A 25,793-nucleotide genomic window follows, 5' to 3' on the forward strand; every position below is an offset into this window, starting at 1 on the left:
TCTCACTGGTCATCCCCAAAGCCAACACCTCCATTGGCCGCCTTTCCTTCCAGTTTTCTGCTGCCAGTGACTGGAACGAATTGCAAAAATCGCTGAAGCCGGAGACTTATTGCTCCCTCACTAACTTTAAACATCAGCTATCTGAGCAGCTAACCGATCGCTGCAGCTGTACACAGCCCATCTGTAAATAGCCCATCCAATCTACCTACCTCATCCCCATATTGTTTTTATTTACTTTTCTGCTCTTCTGCACACCAGTATCACTACTTACACATCATCATCTGCTCATCTATCACTCCAGTGTTAATCTGCTAAATTGTCATTACTTTGCTACTACGGCCTATTTATTGCCTTACCTCCTCACTCCATTTCCACACACTGTATATAGACTTTCTTTTTTCTTTTGTGTTGACTGTACGCTTGTTTATTCCATGTAACTCTGTGTTGTTGTTTCTGTCGCACTGCTTTGCTTTATTCTTGGCCAGGTCGCAGTTGTAAATGAGAACTTGTTCTCAACTGGCCTACCTAGTTAAATAAAGGACTTGTTCTCAACTAGCCTACCTGGTTAAATAAAGGTGAAATAATAAAAATAAAAAGATCCTATATCATAATGAATCAGATTGCATGGAGAGGGGGGACCTGATCCTAGATCGTAATGAATCAGATTACATGGAGAGGGGGGACCTGATCCTAGATCATAATGAATCAGATTACATGGAGAGGGGGGACCTGATCCTAGATCATAATGAATCAGATTACATGGAGAGGGGGGACCTGATCCTATATTATAATGAGTCAGATTACATGGAGAGGGGGGGACCTAATCCTATATCATAATGAATCAGATTACATGGAGAGGGGGGACCTGATCCTAGATCATAATGAATCAGATTACATGGAGAGGGGGGGACCTAATCCTAGATCATAATGAATCAGATTACATGGAGAGGGGGGGACCTGATCCTATATCATAATGAATCAGATTACATGGACAAAGGGGACCTGATCCTAGATCATAATGAATCAGATTACATGGAGAGGGGGGACCTGATCCTAGATCATAGTGAATCAGATTACATGGAGAGGGGAGACCTGATCCTAGATCATAATGACTCAGATTACATGGAGAGGGGGACCTGATCCTAGATCATAATGAATCAGATTACATGGAGAGGAGGGACCTGACCCTAGATCATAATGAATCAGATTACATGGAGAGGGGGGGGACCTGATCCTATATCATAATGAATCAGATTACATGGAGAGGGGGGACCTGATCCTAGATCATAATGAATCAGATTACATGGAGAGGGGGGACCTGATCCTAGATGATAATGAATCAGATTACATGGAGAGGGGGGACCTGATCCTATATCATAATGAATCAGATTACATGGAGAGGGTGGATCTGATCCTAGATCATAATGAATCAGATTACATGGAAAGGGGGGGACCTGATCCTATATCACCTTCCCTATACCCCCTCCTCTCCCCTACCTTCCCTATACCCCCTCCTCTCCCCTACCTTCCCTATACCCCCCCCTCCCCTATTATGTTGCATTATCATGTTTATTTGTTTGAATCTTGTCTTTGTTTGTGATCAGGTTAGACGAGAATGACTCCTCAACCCAAGAGGCCCTGGAGCAGCTGTGATCAGGTTAGAAGAGAATGACTCCTCAACCCAAGAGGCCCTGGAGAATCTGTGAGAGAGCATCAGTGTTGAAGCATTTGGGGAAATTTAAAGAAGGTTTCCTGGAAAAGAGGTTTGACTGTTACGTAAACGGTCAGAGCCACTGAGTGGACAAAATATTAAGGATACCTTCCTAATATTGAGGTACGCCTGGTCAGTTTGTCATGGAAAGAAAGGTGTCCTTAATGTTTTGTGTAAATTACATAATAATTATACATTTATGGATTGTTTTATGTTGCCTTTTGTTTTCTCTTTATTCAACCTGCCATCTACCCACCTGGGGACTGAGGGTTATGAGAGAACCCCCACCTCACTAGCTTCTCTTTATTCAACCTGCCATCTACCCACCTGGGGACTGAGGGTTATGAGAGAACCCCCACATCACTAGCTTCTCTTTATACAACCTGCCATCTACCCACCTGGGGACTGAGGGTTATGAGAGAACCCCCACATCACTAGCTTCTCTTTATTCAACCTGCCATCTACCCACCTGGGGACTGAGGGTTATGAGAGAACCCCCACATCACTAGCTTCTCTTTATTCAACCTGCCATCTACCCACCTGGGGACTGAGTGTTATGAGAGAACCCCCACATCACTAGCTTCTCTTTATTCAACCTGCCATCTACCCACCTGGGGACTGAGGGTTATGAGAGAACCCCCACATCACTAGCTTCTCTTTATTCAACCTGCCATCTACCCACCTGGGGACTGAGGGTTATGAGAGAACCCCCACATCACTAGCTTCTCTTTATTCAACCTGCCATCTACCCACCTGGGGACTGAGGGTTATGAGAGAACCCCCACATCACTAGCTTCTCTTTATTCAACCTGCCATCTACCCACCTGGGGACTGAGGGTTATGAGAGAACCCCCACATCACTATCTTGCATGTTCTGCAGCCTTGTAAAGATAAGGAGGGGACGACTGGGAGGCAGGTTGGCATGTATTGTCATGAATCTTGCCCTGGAGGCAGGTTGGCATTTATTGTCATGAATCTTGCCCTGGAGGCAGGTTGGCATTTATTGTCATGAATCTTGCCCTGGAGGCAGGTTAGCATTTATTGTCATGAATCTTGCCCTGGAGGCAGTTCAGCAAAGTATTCCCTAGCTGGCACAGGCACAAAGTAATACAATCAGATTTTAATCCTAACCTCAACCCTAACCACACTGCTAATCCTTCCCTTAAATTAAGACCATAAAACAACATTATTTTCAACAGCCATTTCTGACTTTGCAGCTGACATATCTAGAAGAAAAATCTCACAGTTCTGCCTCCAGGTCAAGATTCATGCCAAACGTCAACATGAGACAGGGAGAAGCAATGTAAAAATCAATAACGAAATTGTTTTCACAATTAACATGCTTTTTCTTGTTTCAAGTATGTTTTATTATGAAAAGTACAATATAACCATGTATACTTGTACAACTATGAAGCGTATGTCCACATATAATTGTACAATTGGTTTTTCCAACATAAAAGACAAGAAATGATCACATTGGTATTTTAACAGTGTTATTGTAAGAGTTTAAATGTTTAAACAGAGGATACATCTAAAACAGGATAAAACAAGTGCAGTATGTTGTGAGAATGTTACTTTAACGTCGACTCATAACGTCACACTATAACTTCATGGGAGTCTTGTGGAAAGACTGCATGTTGTTTTGGGTGGATTGAGTGACGTCTTCATCAACATTTTGCAGAATATTCCGGTAGTATTTTCACCTCTTGTTGGCTGCAGACATTCATAAGGAGTTCCAGTAGTTTATTTGCCATTTGCAGGTATTAAAAGTAATACATACACTGTAATTCCTTGTTGGATCTCTCTCACATACAGGACAGTAAATACCAGAGGAGGCTGCTGAGGGGAGGACGGCTCATAATAATGTCTGGAACAGAGTGAATGAAATGGAACACATGGAAACCACGTGTTTGATACCATTCCACTTATTCCACTCCAGCCATTACAAGCCTGTCCTCCCTAAATAAGGTCCCACCAACCTCCAGTGGTACAAACACAAACAGTAAAATATATCATAAAAAATGCAAAGTGGTAAAAGATCAGAAAAGGAACCCAAAAGGTTCAGTCATGTTGTAATAGTCTGATGACAACAGTTTAGGTTGATGATTTAACAGGCAGATAGAACTGGGATAGAAGCTGTTCTAGAACCTGTGGTCCAGAAACTGATTTAACAGGCAGATAGAACTGGGATAGAAGCTGTTCTAGAACCTGTGGTCCACAAACTGATTTAACAGGCAGATAGAACTGGGATAGAAGCTGTTCTAGAACCTGTGGTCCAGAAACTGATTTAACAGGCAGATAGAACTGGGATAGAAGCTGTTCTAGAACCTGTGGTCCAGAAACTGATTTAACAGGCAGATAGAACTGGGATAGAAGCTGTTCTAGAACCTGTGGTCCAGAAACTGATTTAACAGGCAGATAGAACTGGGATAGAAGCTGTTCTAGAACCTGTGGTCCAGAAACTGATTTAACAGGCAGATAGAACTGGGATAGAAGCTGTTCTAGAACCTGTGGTCCAGAAACTGATTTAACAGGCAGATAGAACTGGGATAGAAGCTGTTCTAGAACCTGTGGTCCAGAAACTGATTTAACAGGCAGATAGAACTGGGATAGAAGCTGTTCTAGAACCTGTGGTCCAGAAACTGATTTAACAGGCAGATAGAACTGGGATAGAAGCTGTTCTAGAACCTGTGGTCCAGAAACTGATTTAACAGGAAGATAGAACTGGGATAGAAGCTGTTCTAGAACCTGTGGTCCAGAAACTGATTTAACAGGCAGATAGAACTGGGATAGAAGCTGTTCTAGAACCTGTGGTCCAGAAACTGATTTAACAGGCAGATAGAACTGGGATAGAAGCTGTTCTAGAACCTGTGGTCCAGAAACTGATTTAACAGGCAGATAGAACTGGGATAGAAGCTGTTCTAGAACCTGTGGTCCAGAAACTGATTTAACAGGCAGATAGAACTGGGATAGAAGCTGTTCTAGAACCTGTGGTCCAGAAACTGATTTAACAGGCAGATAGAACTGGGATAGAAGCTGTTCTAGAACCTGTGGTCCAGAAACTGATTTAACAGGCAGATAGAACTGGGATAGAAGCTGTTCTAGAACCTGTGGTCCAGAAACTGATTTAACATGCAGATAGAGCTGGGATAGAAGCTGTTCTAGAACCTGTGGTCCAGAAACTGATTTAACAGGCAGATAGAACTGGGATAGAAGCTGTTCTAGAACCTGTGGTCCAGAAACTGATTTAACAGGCAGATAGAACTGGGATAGAAGCTGTTCTAGAACCTGTGGTCCACAAACTGATTTAACAGGCAGATAGAACTGGGATAGAAGCTGTTCTAGAACCTGTGGTCCAGAAACTGATTTAACAGGCAGATAGAACTGGGATAGAAGCTGTTCTAGAACCTGTGGTCCAGAAACTGATTTAACAGGCAGATAGAACTGGGATAGAAGCTGTTCTAGAACCTGTGGTCCAGAAACTGATTTAACAGGCAGATAGAACTGGGATAGAAGCTGTTCTAGAACCTGTGGTCCAGAAACTGATTTAACAGGCAGATAGAACTGGGATAGAAGCTGTTCTAGAACCTGTGGTCCAGAAACTGATTTAACAGGCAGATAGAACTGGGATAGAAGCTGTTCTAGAACCTGTGGTCCAGAAACTGATTTAACAGGCAGATAGAACTGGGATAGAAGCTGTTCTAGAACCTGTGGTCCAGAACCTGATTTAACAGGCAGATAGAACTGGGATAGAAGCTGTTCTAGAACCTGTGGTCCAGAAACTGATTTAACACGTGTGAGTGTCCAGTGTGTGTTTGTCAATTGTGTGTGTTTCAGTGTTTATGTGTGTCAGTGTGTGTGTGTTCAGTGTGTTTGTGTGTGTGTATCCAGTGTGTTTGTGTGTGTGTGTGTGTGTGTGTGTGTATCCAGTGTGTTTGTGTGTGTGTGTGTGTGTGTGTCCAGTGTGTGTGTGTGTGTGTATCCAGTGTGTTTGTGTGTGTGTGTATCCAGTGTGTGTGTGTGTGTGTGTATCCAGTGTGTGTGTGTGTGTGTGTGTGTGTGTATCCAGTGTGTTTGTGTGTGTGTATCCAGTGTGTGTGTCAAGCGTGTGTGTCCAGTGTGTGTGTGTGTGTCCAGTGAGTGTGTGTGTGTCCAGTGAGTGTGTGTGTCCAGTGTGTGTGTGTTTATCCAGTGTGTGTGTGTTTATCCAGTGGGTCCAGTGTGTGTGTGTGTGTGTGTGTGTCCAGTGTGTTTGTGTGTGTCCAGTGTGTGTGTGTGTCCAGTGTGTTTCCAGTGCGTTTGTATGTCCGTTTGAGTGAGTGTGTGTATGTCATTCCAGTGTTTGTGTTTGTCCAGTTTAAGTGGGTGGCCAGTGTGTGTGTGTTTCAGTGTGTGTGTGTGTGTGTGTCCAGTGAGTGTGTGTGTGTGTGTCCAGTGAGTGTGTGTGTGTATGTGTGTCCAGTGAGTGTGTGTGTGTATGTGTGTCCAGTGAGTGTGTGTGTGTGTGTGTTTCAGTGTGTGTGTGTGTGTGTGTGTGTGTGTGTTCAGTGTGTGTGTGTGTGTGTGTGTGTGTGTGTCCAGTGTGTATGTGTGTGTGTGTGTCCAGTGTGTGTGTGTGTTGAGTGTGTGTGTCCAGTGTGTATTTATGTGTGTGTCCAGTGTGTGTGTGTCCAGTGTGTGTCCAGTGTGTGTGTGTGTGTGTGTGTGTGTGTGTGTGTGTGTGTGTGTGTGTGTGTGTGTGTGTGTGTGTGTGTGTGTGTGTGTGTGTGTCCAGTTATTATTTCAGGGACACTGAGGAGTCAACATGAACTCTAAATCCTGGATAGAGTGGCTCAGTGAATGTGGAGGTGAATGTGATCAGGTGGGTCAGTGTGTCAGAGGAGGCTCTATAGAAGGACAGAGTGCCGGCTGACCAGTCCAGATACACTCCTACTCTGTGGGGGCTGGAGGAGGGGACGTCTATGGTAGTGAGATGATTATTATGCCTGACAGAGTATCTGTTGTCAGAGCAGAACAGACTCCAGGACTTGTCATTGTATCCAAGCCAACAGTCATTATCCCTTCCTCTCCTGCTGATTCCTTTATATGTCACTCCTATATCAGCCCCCCCACTCCACTCTGCCTCCCAGTAACAGCGCCCAGTCAGACCCTCTCTACACAGCACCTGTCTGCAGTCCTCAAATCTCTCTGGGTGATCAGGATACGGCTGCTCCTCTGTCCTCCATGTCACCTTTCTGTTCTCCTCAGACAGAGAGAGGCGTCTGTGTACTGTGTTTGGGTCCAGTGTGAGATCACAGACATCTGATGGATGAAACCAGACACAATATTAGAAATCATCATCATTCACATTAGAATGTTAACTCACTTTTCACTAATTCATTTAACCTGTTAGGGCTAGGGGGCAGTATTGACACGGCTGGATAAAAAAACATACCCGATTTAATCTGGTTACCACTCCTACCCAGTAACTAGAATATGCATATTCTTATTACATATGGATAGAAAACACCCTAAATTTTCTAAAACTGTTTGAATGGTGTCTGTGAGTATAACAGAACTCATTTGGCAGGCAAAACCCTGAGACATTTTCTGACAGGAAGTGGATACCTGATGTGTTGTATTACCTTTAAACCTATCCCATTGAAAAACACAGGGGCTGAGGAATATTTTGGCACTTCCTATTGCTTCCACTAGATGTCACCAGCCTTTACAAAGTGTTTTGAGTCTTCTGGAGGGAGATCTGACCGAACAAGAGCCATGGAACGATGATGGCCCATTAGACACCTGGCGCGCGAGTTCATGTTGGGTACCCTCGTTCCAATACGTTATAAAAGAGTATGCATTCGTCCACCTTGAATATTATTCATGTTCTGGTTAAAAAAGGCCCTAATGATTTATGCTATACAACGTTTGACATGTTTGAACGAACGTAAATATATTTTTTCCCCTCGTTCATGACGAGAAGTCCGGCTGGCTTAGATCATGTGCTAACAAGACGGAGATTTTTGGACATAAATGATGAGCTTTTTTGAACAAAACTACATTCGTTATGGACCTGTGATACCTGGAAGTGACATCTGATGAAGAGAATCAAAGGTAATGGATTATTTACATAGTATTTTCGATTTTAGATCTCCCCAACATGACGTCTAGTCTGTATCGCAACGCGTATTTTTCTGGGCGCAGTGCTCAGATTATTGCAAAGTGTGATTTCCCAGTAAGGTTATTTTTAAATCTGGCAAGTTGATTGCGTTCAAGAGATGTAAATCTATAATTCTTTAAATGACAATATAATATTTTACCAATGTTTTCTAATTTTAATTATTTAATTTGTGACGCTGACTTGACTGCCGGTTATTGGAGGGAAACGATTTCCTCAACATCAATGCCATAGTAAAACGCTGTTTTTGGATATAAATATGAACTTGATAGAACTAAAAATGCATGCATTGTCTAACATAATGTCCTAGGAGTGTCATCTGATGGAGATTGTAAAAGGTTAGTGCATCATTTTAGCTGGTTTTATGGTTTTGGTGACCCTGTCTTTGAATTGACAAAACATTACACACAACTCTTGTAAATGTACTGTCCTAACATACTCTAAATTTATGATTTCGCCGTAAAACCTTTTTGAAATCGTAAAACGTGGTTAGATTAAGGAGATGTTTATCTTTCAAAGGGTGTAAAATAGTTGTATGTTTGAAAAATTTGAATTTTGACATTTATTTGGATTCAAATTTGCCGCTCTTGAAATGCACCTGCTGTTGATGGAGTGCACCACGGGTGGCACGCTAGCGTCCCACCTAGCCCATAGAGGTTAATGTAGATGTTTCTAGGTATCAAAAGGAGAAGTTAAGGTAACTTGAGACTTGTTGAATGATCATATGTTATACTGAATGGTAATATAAAACACACCTATTCACATTAATTACACACACACACACACACACATTGTCAAAGCAACTCTTTGTAAACTTTGGTGTCCCTGATTTCTGCTTCTGTAGAACTACAGATGATGTTTAATATGACCAAGTCAGTAATGATGGTGGTCTTTGACTTAACTTGAATTAAGACTTATTCTTAGTCATATTCTTCACAGCAGTCAACACTCACATTTTCTAAGTCCAGGTTTCATTCTGTTCTCTCCACCATGTTCCACACTGTAGCGGTAAGCAGAAAAACAGACAGTCATTGAGGGATACACCTGAACTCCACACACACACACACACACACACACACACACACACACACACACACACACACACACACACACACACACACACACACACACACACACACACACACACACACACACACACACACACACACACACACACACACACACGGTCAGCATATAACTTCAAGCAAATGTTTGTCTGTGTGTGTGTGTCCAGTGTGGGTGTTTGTCTTAACTAGCCTGAAAAGTCAAACATGTCTGATATGAACATTGACATAAACCCTCCACATACTTGAGTTTCTCCAGTCTGCAGTGTGGATCCTCCAGTCCAGCAGAGAGCAGTCTGACTCCTGAGTCTCCTGGGTGATTGTAGCTCAGGTCCAGCTCTCTCAGGTGTGAGGGGTTTGACCTCAGAGCTGAGACCAGAGAAGCACAGCCTTCCTCTGTGACTAGACAGCCTGACAGCCTGCAAAGAGTCAAATCATATTAAAACCACACTGCTATTCTTTGGTGGTGAAAATAGTGGCAGTATATTTCTTCAACATATTCAGATACATCAGTGTCATGAAACCTGCCATATCTATTCATAAATTAATGTATCATATTATAAATTACAAATTATCAAAGTTTTGCCTGCAGATAGAAACATGTATAATACAAATATTTGAGTAGACTGACCAGACCAGTTTAAATGCAGTATCAGTCAGAAGACAGACAGTGAGGTATCAGATTTAGATTGTATTGAGTATACAGTCCACACCATATCTATTTTGACAGTGAAGATAACATTTTAAATGTGGCTCTAAACTCCAACATTTTGGATTTCAGATCAAATGTTTCATATGAGGTGACAGTATATAATGTCACCTTTTATTTGAGGATATTTTACATACAGTTGAAGTCAGAAGTTTACATATACCTTAGCCAAATGCATTTAAACTCAATTTTTACAATTCCTGACATTTAATCCTAGTAAAAATGGAGGTAACATTGACGCATTTGCAGTTTGTTTTGGTTGTGTTTTGCCCAATAATAAAATGGTGGATGATGACTGGATAATTTTCTGTCTAAGTGAGTAGATAACATGTTTCTAAACACTACTAAATGAATCCTGATAACATGATTAATACAAATCATGAATGAATCATGAATAATAATGTGTGAGAAAGTTACAGAAGCTACAACAAAACATGCTAACCTCTCACCATTACCAATAACAGAGGCTACAACAAAACATGCTGACCTCTCACCATTACCAATAACAGAGGCTACAACAAAACATGCTAACCTCTCACCATTACCAATAACAGAGACTACAACAAAACATGCTAACCTCTCACCATTACCAATAACAGAGGTTACAACAAAACATGCTCACCTCTCACCATTACCAATAACAGAGGATACAACAAAACATGCTAACCTCTCACCATTACCAATAACAGAGGATACAACAAAACATGCTAACCTCTCACCATTACCAATAACAGAGGCTACAACAAAACATGCTAACCTCTCACCATTACCAATAACAGAGGCTACAACAAAACATGCCAACCTCTCACCATTACCAATAACAGAGGCTACAACAAAACATGCTAACCTCTCACCATTACCAATAACAGAGGCTACAACAACACATGCTAACCTCTCACCATTACCAATAACAGAGGCTACAACAAAACATGCTAACCTCTCACCATTACCAATAACAGAGGCTACAACAAAACATGCTAACCTCTCACCATTACCAATAACAGAGGTTACAACAAAACATGCTAACCTCTCACCATTACCAATAACAGAGGATACAACAAAACATGCTAACCTCTCACCATTACCAATAACAGAGGCTACAACAAAACATGCTAACCTCTCACCATTACCAATAACAGAGCCTACAACAAAACACTTGTTGACCAATTACAGGAATACTGACCTAAGAGTCTCCAGTCTGCAGTGTGGATCCTCCAGTCCAGCAGAGAGCAGCTTCACTCCTGAATCCTTCAGGTCATTGCTACTCAGGTCCAGCTCTCTCAGGTGTGAGGGGTTTGAACTGAGAACTGAGGCCAACACTTTACAGGATGTGTCTGTGAGTTTACAGCCAGTGAGTCTGCCAACACAGAAGAAATACAATGACAGACATTTTGTATTAAAATGATACGCTTAGCTTTCTGTGTTTACGCTGTTACCCGTTTATAAATAATGTGTTGGGTTTGACCACAGAGCTGAGACCAGAGAAGCACAGCCTTCCTCTGTGACTAGACAGCCTGACAGCCTGCAAAGAGTCAAATCATATTAAAACCACACTGCTATTCTTTGGTGGTGAAAATAGTGGCGGTATATTTCTTCAACATATTCAGATACATCAGTGTCATGAAACCTGCCATATCTACTCATAAATTAAAGTATCATATTATAAATTACAAATTATCAAAGTTTTGCCTGCAGATAGAAACATGTATAGTACAAATATTTGAGTAGACTGACCAGACCAGTTTAAAAGCAGTATCAGTCAAAAGACAGACAGTGAGGTATCAGATTTAGATTGTATTGAGTATACAGTCCACACCATATCTATTTTGACAGTGAAGATAACATTTTAAATGTGGCTCTAAACTCCAACATTTTGGATTTCAGATCAAATGTTTCATATGAGGTGACAGTATATAATCCTCCTGTGAATGATAGTTTTTGCCTGCCTCACTAATGATGCCTTTTGCCGTTTCCCTGCCTGTACTATTGCCTTTTTGGACCCCCTGTGTATGACCTTCTGCCTGCCCCTGGACCCAGCTACCTGCCTCCTCCTGTGGTCCTTTACAATAAACACCTGCTGAGCCCTGCGCTTGAAACCAGCTCTCTGTCTCCCATCGTGTTCATTACAGATGGTGACTGGAGTCATTTTATTTACAAGTGAGTAGATAACATGTTTCTAAACACTACTAAAAGCATCCTGATGATGCCATGATTAAGAAAAATCATGAATGAATCATGAATAATAGTGAGAAAGTTACAGAAGCTACAACAAAATATGCTAACCTCTCACCATTACCAATAACAGAGGCTACAACAAAACATGCTAACCTCTCACCATTACCAATAACAGAGGCTACAACAAAACATGCTAACCTCTCACCATTACCAATAACAGAGGATACAACAAAACATGCTAACCTCTCACCATTACCAATAACAGATGCTACAACAAAACATGCTAACCTCTCACCATTACCAATAACAGAGGCTACAACAAAACATGCTAACCTCTCACCATTACCAATAACAGAGGCTACAACAAAACATGCTAACCTCTCACCATTACCAATAACAGAGGCTACAACAAAACATGCTAACCTCTCACCATTACCAATAACAGAGGCTACAACAAAACATGCTAACCTCTCACCATTACCAATAACAGAGGCTACAACAAAACATGCTAACCTCTCACCATTACCAATAACAGAGGCTACAACAAAACATGCTAACCTCTCACCATTACCAATAACAGAGGCTACAACAAAACACGCTAACCTCTCACCATCACCTATTTATTTATTTCACCTTTATTTTAAAAGAAATTAAAAAAAGAATAAACCCCAATGAGTCGTGCACAACCCGTGTCCAAATTAAGCACCTCACATTGTGGTTACTCACTACATGGTAGATATTCCCTCAGCGAAGTATGTCAGTTCCATGCAGGTTTCCTCACCAAGTCCAAGGCAGCACAGCTACCCATGCAGACAGTACTCCTTAGTAACCGATATCCCCATGGCAACACAGCTACCCATGCAGACAGTACTCCTTAGTAACCGATATCCCCATGGCAACACAGCTACCCATGCAGACAGTACTCCTTAGCCATAACCGATATCCCCATGGCAACACGAACTCGTTAACTTCCCAAGCAATTATCTCCCGGTGTCACACGATGCTAGGCTAACCTCTAGCTGGCTAATACCTCCACAACGAGACGGTAGCTTCAGTCTTTACTAAGTTTTAACTAAATTTTAACAACTATTTTATTAAATAAAACATGTATTTCCCTTCATGTCTTAGTAGCTATGGGTTTTGTTGTAGTTCTGTCGTCTTCTTTTATAATTTTTCTTCACCAACCGTCCTGAGGTAAAACGTCCATCCTTTCATCAACGTCTTTTTCCCTCCTGTTAACCAGGTCAACTCACATTGGCCACAACTTAACAAGCGACCTTATTGGTCAAAACGTAAACTTCAAAGTAAAACAAACTATTCACTTATACATTTAAATAAATATTTCTTCAAAAAGCATAATGCATTAACAACATTACAGTTTAGGAGCAATTCAATCATCTTTTAAATATAATACCAATTAATTATAACAAATAAACTCAATACTTGGTTCAAACAAGGGTATTACACAAACATACAGTCAATAATACAGTAGAAAAATAAGTCTATATACAATGTGAGCAAATGAGGTGAGATAAGGGAGGTAAAGGCAAAAAAAGGCCATGGTGGCAAAGTAAATACAATATAGCAAGTAAAACACTGGAATGGTAGATATGCAGTGGAAGAAAGTGCAAAGTAGAAATAATGGGGAGAAAAGGAGCTAAATAAATAAATACAGTAGGGGAAGAGGTAGTTGGGGTAAATTATAGATGGGCAATGTACAGGTGCAGTGATCTGTGAGCTGCTCCTACAGCTGGTGCTTAAAGCTAGTGAGGGAGATAAGTGTTTCCAGTTTTAGAGATTTTTGTAGTTCGTTCCAGTCATTGGCAGCAGAGAACAGGAAGAAGAGGCGGCCGAAGGAGGAATTGGCTTTGGGGGTGACCAGGGAGATATACCTGCTGGAGCGCGTGCTACAGGTGGGTGCTGCTATGGTGACCAGCGAGCTGAGATAAGGGGGGACTTTACCTAGCAGGGTCTTGTAGATGACCTGGAGCCAGGGGGTTTGGCGACGAGTATGAAGCGAGGGCCAGACCACGAGACCGTACAGGTCGCAGTGGTGGGTAGTACAGTGGGGAGAAAAAGTATTTCATCCCCTGCTGATTTTGTACGTTTGCCCACTTACAAAGAAATGATCAGACTATAATTTTAATGGTAGGTTTATTTGAACAGTGAGAGACAGAATAACAGCAAAAAAATCCAGAAAAACACATGTCAAAAATGTTATACAATTATTTGCATTTTAATGAGGGAAATAAGTATTTGACCCCTCTGCAAAACATGACTTAGTACTTGGTGGCAAAACCCTTGTTGGCAATCACAGAGATCAGACGTTTCTTGTAGTTGGCCACCAGGTTTGCACACATCTCAGGAGGGATTTTGTCCCACTCCTCTTTGCAGATCTTCTCCAAGTCATTAAGGTTTCAAGGCTGACGTTTGGCAACTTGAACCTTCATCTCCCTCCACAGATTTTCTATGGGATTAAGGTCTGGAGACTGGCTAGGCCACTCCAGGACCTTAATGTGCTTCTTCTTGAGCCACTCCTTTGTTGCCTTGGCCGTTTGTTTTGGGTCATTGTCATGCTGGAATACCCATCCACAACCCATTTTCAATGCCCTGGCTGAGGGAAGGAGGTTCTCACCCAAGATTTGACGTACATGGCCCCGTCCTTCGTCCCTTTGATGCAGTGAAGTTGTCCTGTACCCTTAGCAGAAAAACACCCCCAAAGCATAATGTTTCCACCTCCATGTTTGACGGTGGAGATGGTGTTCTTGGGGTCATAGGCAGCATTCCTCCTCCTCTAAAACACGGCGAGTTGAGTTGATGTCAAAGAGCTCCATTTTGGTCTCATCTGACCACAACACTTTCACCAGTTGTCCTCTGAGTCATTCAGATGTTCATTGGCAAACTTCAGACGGGCATGTATATTTATTCTTGAACAGGGGGACCTTGCGGGCGCTGCAGGATTTCAGTCCTTCACGGTGTAGTGTGTTACCAATTGTTTTCTTGGTGACTATGGTCCCAGCTGCCTTGAGATCATTGACAAGATCTTCCCGTGTAGTTCTGGGCTGATTCCTCACCGTTCTCATGATCATTGCAACTCCACGAGGTGAGATCTTGCATGGAGCCCCAGGCCGAGAGATATTGACAGTTCTTTTGTGTTTCTTCCATTTGCGAATAATCGCACCAAATGTTGTCACCTCCTCACCAAGCTGCTTGGCGATGGTCGTGTAGCCCATTCCAGCCTTGTGTAGGTCTACAATCTTGTCCCTGACATCCTTGGAGAGCTCTTTGGTCTTGGCCATGGTGGAGAGTTTGGAATCTGATTGATTGATTGCTTCTGTGGACAGGTGTCTTTTTTACAGGTAACAAGTTGCGGTTAGGAGCACTCCCTTTAAGAGTGTGCTCCTAATCTCAGCTCGTTACCTGTATAAAAGACACCTGGGAGCCAGAAATCTTTCTGATTGAGAGGGGGTCAAATACCTATTTCCCTCATTAAAATGCAAATCAATTTATAACATTTCTGACATGAGTTTTTCTGGATGTTTTTGTTGTTATTCTGTCTCTCACTGTTCAAATAAACCATTAAAATTATAGACTGATCCTTTCTTTGTCAGTGGGCAAACGTACAAAATCAGCAGGGGATCAAATACTTTTTTCCCCCACTGTATATGGGGCTTTGGTGACAAAACGGATGGCACTGTGATAGACTGCATCCAATTTATTGAGTAGGGTATTGGAGGCTATTTTGTAAATGACATCGCCGAAGTCGAGGATCGGTAGGATGGTCAGTTTTATAAGGGTATGTTTGGCAGCATGAGTGAAGGATGCTATGTTGCGAAATAGGAAGCCAATTCTAGATTTAACTTTGGAGTGGAGATGCTTATAGTGAGTCTGGAAGGAGAGTTTACAGTCTAACGAGATACCTAGGTATTTGTAGTTGTCCACATATTCTAAGTCAGAACTGTCCAGAGTAGTGATGCTGGATGGGAGGGCAGGTGCAGGCAGCGATCGGTTGAAGAGCATGCATTTAGTTTTACTTGTATTTAAGAGCAGTTGGAGGCCACGGAAGGAGAGCTGTATGGCATTGAAGCTCGTCTGGAGGTTAGTTAACACAGTGTCCAAAGAAGGGCCAGAAGTATACAGAATAACACCAATAACAAAGGGGGTCTGATCTTTGTGCCTCTGTAACTTTCTCATTCATCATCATTCACGATTCATTCATGATTATTCATAATCATGGTAGCATCCACATGAATGTAGAAGTGTTCAGAAACATCTTCTATTCTTACTGACAATACAAGTGAAGTGACTCCAAAATGACAGGACATTATTCACCATTCAGTTTCTATTAGGAAAAACATCATCCAAAACACAACCAAAACAAACTGAAAAATGAATTCAACAAGTTTGTAGAATCACAAGCTTGATGTAATCACTGCAGGCATGGAATATGGGACTAAATACTAAACTTATGACTACTTTAATACAATATAAGTCAATTTGTCCAAATAATTAAGACTTCTTCAAATGGGAGAACGACGTACAGAAAGTGCTTTAATTTCTAAATGGTAAAACAGATATGTATGAAAATACCCTCAAATAAAAGTTGACATTCTGTAAGGTCACCTAATATGAAACATCTCAAATCCAAAATGCTGGAGCATAGCACCAAATGTAAAACTGTAAGCTTCACTGTCCAAACACATATGGTGTGGACTATGTGTGCCTGGTAAACACATGTGGATCTGGTGAACAGTTATCACTTGTTGACCAACTACAGGAATACTGACCTCAGAGTCTCCAGTTTACAGTGGGGATCCTCCAGTCCAGTAGAGAGCAGCTTCACTCCTGAATCCTTCAGGTCATTGTTACTCAGATCCAGCTCTCTCAGGTGTGAGGGGTTTGACCTCAGAGCTGAGACCAGAGAATCACAGCCTTCCTCTGTGACTCCACAGCCTGGCAGCCTGCAAAGAGTCAAATCATATTAAAATCACACTGCTATGCTTTGGTGGTGAAAATAGTGGCAGTATATTTTTTCAACATATTCAGATATCAGTGTCCTGAAACCTTCCATATCTATTCGTAAATTAATGTATCATCATTAAAAATGACAAATGATCAAAGTATTGCCTTTCAGATAGAAACATATATAGTACAAATTTGAGTACACTCACCAGACCAGTTTAAAAAGCAGTATCAGTCAAAAGACAGACAGTGAGGTATCAGATTTAGATTGTATTGAGTATACAGTCCACATCATATCTATTTTGACAGTGAAGCAAACATTTTAAATGTGGCTCTATACTCCAACATTTTGGATTTTAGATCAAATGTTTCATATGAGGTGAGAGTATATAATGTCACCTTTTATTTGAGGGTATTTTAATACATACAGTTGAAGTCAGAAGTTTACATACAGTGCGGCAAAAAAGTATTTAGTCAGCCACCAATTGTGCAAGTTCTCCCACTTAAAAAGATGAGAGAGGCCTGTAAGTTTCATCATAGGTACACTTCAACTATGATAGACAAAATGAGATTTTTTTTCTCCAGAAAATCACATTGTAGGATTTTTTTATGAATTTATTTGCAAATTATGGTGGAAAATAAGTATTTGGTCAATAACAAAAGTTTATCTCAATACTTTGTTATACACCCTTTGTTGGCAATGACACAGGTCAACTGTTTTCTGTAAGTCTTCACAAGGTTTTCGCACACTGTTGCTGGTATTTTGGCCCATTCCTCCATGCAGATCTCCTCTAGAGCAGTGATGTTTTGGGGCTGTCGCTGGGCAACACGGACTTTCAACACCCTCCAAAGATTTTCTATGGGGTTGAGATCTGGAGACTGGCTAGGCCACTCCAGGACCTTGAAATGCTTCTTACGAAGCCACTCCTTCGTTGCCCGGGCGGTGTGTTTGGGATCATTGTCATGCTGAAAGACCCAGCCACGTTTCATCTTCAATGCCCTTGCTGATGGAAGGAGGTTTTCACTCAAAATCTCACGATACATGGCCCCATTCATTCTTTCCTTTACACGGATCAGTCGTCCTGGTCCCTTTGCAGAAAAACAGCCCCAAAGCATGATGTTTCCACCCCCATGCTTCACAGTAGGTATGGTGTTCTTTGGATGCAACTCAGCATTCTTTGTCCTCCAAACACGACAAGTTGAGTTTTTACCAAAAAGTTCTATTTTGGTTTCATCTGACCATATGACATTCTCCCAATCCTCTTCTGGATCATCCAAATGCTCTCTAGCAAACTTCAGACGGGCCTGGACATGTACTGGCTTAAGCAGGGGGACATGTCTGGCACTGCAGGATTTGAGTCCCTGGCGGCATAGTGTGTTACTGATGGTAGGCTTTGTTACTTTGGTCCCAGCTCTCTGCAGGTCATTCACTAGGTCCCCCCGTGTGGTTCTGGGATTTTTGCTCACCGTTCTTGTGATCATTTTGACCCCACGGGGTGAGATCTTGCGTGGAGCCCCAGATCGAGGGAGATTATCAGTGGTCTTGTATGTCTTCCATTTCCTAATAATTGCTCCCACAGTTGATTTCTTCAAACCAAGCTGCTTACCTATTGCAGATTCAGTCTTCCCAGCCTGGTGCAGGTCTACAATTTTGTTTCTGGTGTCCTTTGACAGCTCTTTGGTCTTGGCCATAGTGGAGTTTGGAGTGTGACTGTTTGAGGTTGTGGACAGGTGTATTTTATACTGATAACAAGTTCAAACAGGTGCCATTAATACAGTTAACGAGTGGAGGACAGAGGAGCCTCTTAAAGAAGAAGTTACAGGTCTGTGAGAGCCAGAAATCTTGCTTGTTTGTAGGTGACCAAATACTTATTTTCCACCATAATTTGCAAATAAATTCATTAAAAATCCTACAATGTGATTTTCTGGATTTTTTTTCTCATTTTGTCTGTCATAGTTGACGTATACCTATGATGAAAATTACAGGCCTCTCTCATCTTTTTAAGTGGGAGAACTTGCACAATTGGTGGCTGACTAAATACTTTTTTGCCCCACTGTACACCTTAGCCAAATACATTTAAACTACATTTTTACAATTCCTGACATTTAATCCTCGTAAAAATCCCTTGTTTTAGGTCAGTTAGGATCACCACTTCATTTTAAGAATGTGAAATGTCAGAATAATAGTAGAGAGAATGATTCATTTCAGCTTTTATTTCTTTCATCACATTTCCAGTGGGTCAGAAGTTTACATACACTCAATTAGTATTTGGTAGCATTGCCTTTAAATGGTTTAACTTGGGTTAAACGTTTCGGGTAGCCTTCCACAAGCTTCCCACAATAAGTTGGGTGAATTTTGGCCCATTCCTCCTGACAGAGCTGGTGTAACTGAGTCAGGTTTGTAGGCCTCTTGCTCAAACACGCTTTTTCAGTTCTGCCCACAAATTTTCTATAGGATTGAGGTCAGGGCTTTGTGATGGCCATTCCAATACCTTGACTTTGTTGTCCTTAAGCCATTTTGCCACAACTTTGGAAGTATCGTTGGGGTCATTGTCCATTTGGAAGACCCATTTGTGACCAAGCTTTAACTTCCTGACTGATGTCTTGAGATGTTGCATCAATATATCCACCTACTTTTCCTCCCTCATGATGCCATCTATTTTGTGAAGTGCACCAGTCCCTCCTGCAGCAAAACACCCCCACAACATGATGCTGCCACTCCCGGGCTTCACGGTTGGGATGGTGTTCTTTGGCATGCAAGCCTCCCCCGTTTTCCTCCAAACATAACGATGGTCATTATGGCCAAACAGTTCTTGTATTGTTTCATCTGACCAGAGGACATTTCTCCAAAAAGTACGATCTTTGTCCCCATGTGCAGTTGCAAACTGTAGCCTGGCTTTTTTTATGGTGGTTTTGGAGCAGTGGCTTCTTCCTTGCTGAGCAACCTTTCAGATTATGTCGATATAGGACTCGTTTTACTGTGGATATAGATACTTTTGTACCTGTTTCCTCCAACATCTTCACAAGGTCCTTTGCTGTTGTTCTGGGATTGATTTGCACCAAAGTAAGTTCATCTCTAGGAGACAGAACGCGTCTCCTTCCTGAGCGGAATGGCGGCTGTGTGGTCCCGTGGTGTTTAGACTTGCGTACTATTGTTTGAACAGATGAACATGTTACATTCAGGCGTTTGGAAATTGTTCCCAAGGATGAACCATACTTGTGGAGGTCTACAATTTTTTTTCTGAGATCTTGGCTGATTTCTTTTCATTTTCCCATGATGTCAAGCAAAGAGGCACTGAGTTTGAAGGTAGACCTTGAAATACATCCAAATGATGTCAATTAGCCTACCAGATGCTTCTAAAGCCATAACATAATTTTCTGGAATTTTCCATGCTGTTTAAAGGCACAGTCAACTTAGTGTATGTAAACTTCTGACCCACTGGAATTGTGATACAGTGAATTATAAGTGAAATAATCTGTCTGTAAACAATTGTTTCAAAAATTACATCTGTCATGCACAAAGTAGATGTCCTAACCGACTTGCCAAAACTATAGTTTGTTAACAAGAAATTTGTGGAGAGGTTCAAAAATACGTTTTAATGACTCCAACCTAAGTGTATGTACACTTCCGACTTCAACTGTATGTGTTTCACGATTAAAAATTAAATTCTGATGATGCCATGATTAAGAAAAATCATGAATGAATAATGAATCAGAATGAGTGAGAAAGTTACGGAGGCCACAACAAAACATGCTAACCTCTCACCATTACCAATAAGAGAGGCTACAACAAAACATGCTAACCTCTCACCATTACCAATAACAGAGGCTACAACAAAACATGCTAACCTCTCACCATTACCAATAACAGAGGCTACAACAAAACATGCTAACCTCTCACCATTACCAATAACAGAGGCTACAACAAAACATGCTAACCTCTCACCATTACCAATAACAGAGGCTACAACAAAACATGCTAACCTCTCACCATTACCAATACCAGTGGGGGTATGATCCTTGTGCCTCTGTAACTTTCTCATTCATCATCATTCTCGATTCATTCTTATTCTTACTGACAATACAAGTAAAGTGACTCCAAAATGACAGGACATTATTCACCAATCAGTTTCCATTAGGAAAAACATCATCCAAAACACAACCAAGACAAACTGCAAATGAATTCAACAAGTTTGTAGAATCACAAGCTTGATGTAATCACTGCAGGCATGGAATATGGGACCAAATACTAAACTTATGACTACTTTAATACAATATAAGTGAATTTGTCCGAATATGTACAACTTTTTCAAATGGGAGAACTAAATACATAAAGTGCTTTCCTTTCTTAACAGTAACACAGCTATGTATGAAAATACCCTCAAATAAAAGTGACATTCTGTAAGGTCACCTAATATGAAACATTCTATCTCAAATCCAAAATGCTGGAGCATAGCACCACATTTAAAACTGTAAGCTTCACTGTCCAAACACATATGGTGTGTACTATGTGTGCCTGGTAAACACATGTGAATCTAGTGAACAGTTATCACTTGTTGACCAACTACAGGAATACTGACCTCAGAGTCTCCAGTTTACAGTGGGGATCCTCCAGTCCAGCAGAGAGCAGCTTCACTCCTGAATCCTTCAGGTCATTGTTACTCAGATCCAGCTCTCTCAGGTGTGAGGGGTTTGACCTCAGAGCTGAGACCAGAGAAGCACAGCCTTCCTCTGTGACTCCACAGCCTGACAGCCTGCAAAGAGATCATCATGACTTCACAAACACACTGTTCATTTAACGAGTAGTGTAGAAGGACAATGGCATTTGGTTTATTGTCTCAAACAACATATAGATTCATCTTCCGTCTCCTAGAATTGTATGGTCATTTTGTAATTATACGAATGTGAAAATCAACGCATTTATTCAATATGTTATTCAATATAAAATGATATACATATTATAATACATATTTTTCTCTAAACTGAATATTTCTTCCTGATGATTAGATATTATGTGTAATTTCATCTACTCACAGAGCAGCTCTGGAGGCTTTGACCACTGGCAGCAGCCTCAGAAGACCTTCCTCTGATCTGGAGTATTTCTTCAGGTCAAACACATCCAGCTCCTTTTCTGAAGTCAGCAACACAAAGACCAGAGCTGACCACTGTGCAGGTGACAGGTTGGGTTTTGAGAGACTTCCTGAGCTCAGGTAGCTTTGGATCTCCTCCACTAGAGAATGGTCATTCAGTTCATTCAGACAGTGGAACAGATTGATGCTCCTCTCTGGAGATGGATTCTCCCTGATCTTCTCCTTGATGTACTTGACTGTTTCTTCATGGCTCTGTGAGGTGCTTCTTGTCTTTGTCAGTAGACCTCGTAAGTGCTTCTGATTGGACTCCAGTGAGAGGCCCAGAAGGATGCGGAGGAACAGGTCCAGGTTTCCTGTCTCACTTTGTAAGGCTTTATCCACAGCACTCTTGTAGAAAGTAACTTCAGGCTCGTCTTTTGTTTTCAGTTTGTCCATTAGATTCTCATTGTTGTTGATGAATGAGAGGAACACATATACAGCAGCCAGAAACTCCTGAATGCTCAGATGAACAAAGCAGTACACCTTGTCTTGGTACAGAACACATTCCTCTTTAAAGAGCTGTGTGCACAATCCTGAGTACACCGAGGCTTCATTGACATCAATGCCAGCCTCTTTCAGGTCTTCTTCATAGAAAATCAGATTGCCATTCACAAGCTGTTGAAAAGCCAGTTTTCCCAGTGACAGAATGCTCTCTTTATTCCAGTGTGGACCTGTCTCTTCTTCCCCAAGATACTTTTCATCCTTCTGTTTGGTATAAAACTCCACAAGGTGTGTGTACATCTCAGTCAGAGTCTTGGGCATCTCTTCTCTCTTATGTTTCAGCATGTGTTCGAGGACTGTTGCAGAAATCCAACAGAAGACTGGAATGTGGCACATGATGTGGAGGCTCCTTGATGTCTTTATGTGTGAGATGATTCTGCTGCCCAGCTCCTCATCACTGAATCTCTTTCTGAAGTACTCCTCCTTCTGTGGGTCATTGAACCCTCGTACCTCTGTCACCTGGTCAACACACCCTGAAGGGATCTTATTGGCTGCTGCAGGTCGGGTAGTTATCCAGATGAGAGCAGAGGGAAGCAGATTTCCCTTGATGAGATTTGTCAGCAGAACATCCACTGAGGTTGACTCTGTGACGTCCCAACAGATCTTGTTCTTCTGGAAGTCTAGGGGCAGTCGGCACTCATCCAGACCATCAAAGATGAACAGAACTTTGTACTTGTCGTAGTTGGAGATTCTTGATTGTTTGGTTTCCATTGAGAAGTGATTGACAAGTTCAATCAAAGTGTGTTTGTCCCCTTTCATCAAATTCAGCTCCCGAAAAGGGAATGAAAACACAAATTGAACATCCTGATTGGCTTTTCCTTCAGCCCAGTCCAGAATGAACTTCTGCACAGAGACTGTTTTTCCAATGCCAGCGACTCCCTTTGTCAGCACAGTTCTGATGAGTTTGTCTTGTCCAGTTAAGGGTTTGAAGATGTCGTTACATTTGATTGCAGTCTCTGGTCTTGCTTGTTTCCTGGTTGTTGTCTCAATCTGTCTCAGCTCATGTTCATTATTGACCTGTCCTGTTCCACCCTCTGTGATGTAGAGCTCTGTGTAGATCTTATTGAGAAGTGTTGGGTTTCCTTGTTTAGCGATCCCCTCAAATACACATTGAAACTTCTTCTTTAGATTAGATTTGAGTTCACGTTGGCAAATCACAGCAAGTTCATCTGAATGAAGAAATAACACAGAGGATATTAATATTACGTCTGATTTAATGCCTACAGTATTGTAGGACTGTTATAACATTTTAAATTATAATAATTTATTCTCTTATCTGACTGTATAAATGTGTAAATGTTTTCATAATGCATTACAGACTGGTGTGACTGATTATATTATTATTGGTGTTATTGATGGTATTATTAATGTTGTCTCTCTCTGTCTCTCTCTCTAAATGAATCACCACAACACATCCCTGCTGCTACTTGATGAGGCCACTAGGTGTTGTGTTAAGGCTGCTACAATATCATTGAGTTACACAGCTACTTTAGCTGTACTTTAGCTACAGCTTTTAAATGTTATAAAACAGCATTCAGCATGAGGCAGACAGATCTTACATTTCTCCAGTGTGTCAGCAAGCTCCTTCTGGTTCATTTTCCTCAGGACGTGCAGTGTGATCTTCAGAGCTCCCTCTCTGGCACTGCTCTCCTGCTTCTCATCTTCAGCATCCACCACTTCCTCATCCTGCTTCTGACTCTCAAAGCCTTCTGGGAGTTCTGGACTAAGAATCCTCTTGAACATCTTCAGCTCGTTCTTCAGAAATGTCATAATTTTCTCTTCAAGCAACTAAAATAAATCAAGTAAATAAGTTAATCAAGAGAAGAAATGCTTTCTCATTAACACATTAATGAATGATTGACAGATCAACTTTACTTGAGGTAAACAAAAAAAAAAATGTTCATAACAGGACCACATACACTGAATATAGAGTCCAGGTCTGTTTGATGACTCTGGGAAGACTGACCACTGAGAATCTCTGACTCTGATCTCTCCTGTTGGTTTCTGTGGACAAAACATGAGATTACATCTCCTCATCCAGGGAGTACACACACACACACACACACACACACACACACACACACACACACACACACACACACACACACACACACACACACACACACACACACACACACACACACACACACACACACACACACACACACACACACACACACACACACACTGTTTTAGGACTATGAAAATGGACTAAAGGATTAGCCTATGGATTATGAAAACAACAAAAAGATATGGGAAAATGGGAGAGGAGAAATGACTAGAGACAGTGTTGTTTAACTCACTGACCATGACCCATGAGTTCTTCTTACCTTTGTTCAGTAGAAAAGTCTCCCTCTCTAAAGTCTATAAGAGGATCAATAGACTGGTCACTCTTCATGGACACACAGCTGGGTACAGAGGAGGCTGGTCTCTCCTGCTTGATTGGTCTTCAACACAACAGAGACAAACATTACATCTCTCATCTACTCTGAGCTCAGATGGGAAACATAAGAAGAGTTCCAAAACGCAACATATCACTTTACAGAAATTAGCTTTTATTGTTTAAAGAAATTATGAAAGAGATTGGTGTGTTGTTTCACTATCTAATCATGGCAAGGTGTCTCTCAGGAGTTAAAACACTCAGGTCAGGGAGAGATGGAGAGGCAGGTTTATGGTTCCCCCCCTAGACTCTCAGGAGTTAACACACTCAGGTCAGGGAGAGTTGGAGAGGCAGGTTTATGGTTCCCCCCTAGACTCTCAGGAGTTAACACACTCAGGTCAGGGAGAGTTGGAGAGGCAGGTTTATGGTTCCCCCCTAGACTCTCAGGAGTTAACACACTCAGGTCAGGGAGAGTTGGAGAGGCAGGTTTATGGTTCCCCCCCTAGACTCTCAGGAGTTAACACACTCAGGTCAGGGAGAGATGGAGAGGCAGGTTTATGGTTCCCCCCTAGACTCTCAGGAGTTAACACACTCAGGTCAGGGAGAGATGGAGAGGCAGGTTTATGGTTCCCCCCCTAGACTCTCAGGAGTTAACACACTCAGGTCAGGGAGAGTTGGAGAGGCAGGTTTATGGTTCCCCTAGACTCTCAGGAGTTAAAACACTCAGGTCAGGGAGAGATGGAGAGGCAGGTTTATGGTTCCCCCCCTAGACTCTCAGGAGTTAACACACTCAGGTCAGGGAGAGTTGGAGAGGCAGGTTTATGGTTCCCCCCCTAGACTCTCAGGAGTTAACACACTCAGGTCAGGGAGAGTTGGAGAGGCAGGTTTATGGTTCCCCCCTAGACTCTCAGGAGTTAACACACTCAGGTCAGGGAGAGATGGAGAGGCAGGTTTATGGTTCACCCCCCTAGACTCTCAGGAGTAAAAACACTCAGGTCAGGG

General features: G+C 41.8%; 1 protein-coding gene and 1 long non-coding RNA gene across 2 annotated transcripts; both read right to left on the bottom strand.

The window, feature by feature from the left end:
• Positions 1–3,051: 3,051 nt before the first annotated feature.
• LOC145877167 (NLR family CARD domain-containing protein 3-like) lies at positions 3,052–23,574 on the bottom strand. The gene is made up of 3 exons (XM_082972458.1): positions 21,821–23,574; positions 8,825–8,876; positions 3,052–7,012 (listed from the first exon to the last, which is right to left on the bottom strand). Exons 1-3 carry the CDS (start codon positions 23,168–23,170, stop codon positions 6,489–6,491), a joined length of 1,926 nt encoding a protein of 641 aa, XP_082828584.1. The 5' UTR covers positions 23,171–23,574; the 3' UTR covers positions 3,052–6,488.
• LOC145877153 (uncharacterized) lies at positions 9,020–16,801 on the bottom strand. Its single transcript, XR_014391584.1, has 3 exons — positions 16,607–16,801; positions 10,828–11,001; positions 9,020–9,354 (listed from the first exon to the last, which is right to left on the bottom strand). It is a non-coding gene; the product is annotated as an uncharacterized LOC145877153 (long non-coding RNA).
• Positions 23,575–25,793: the final 2,219 nt, after the last annotated feature.

This window comes from Salmo salar, unplaced genomic scaffold (assembly GCF_965601325.2).
Source record: "Salmo salar unplaced genomic scaffold, fSalSal1 ptg000691l, whole genome shotgun sequence".
Classification (NCBI taxonomy): Eukaryota; Metazoa; Chordata; class Actinopteri; order Salmoniformes; family Salmonidae; genus Salmo; species Salmo salar.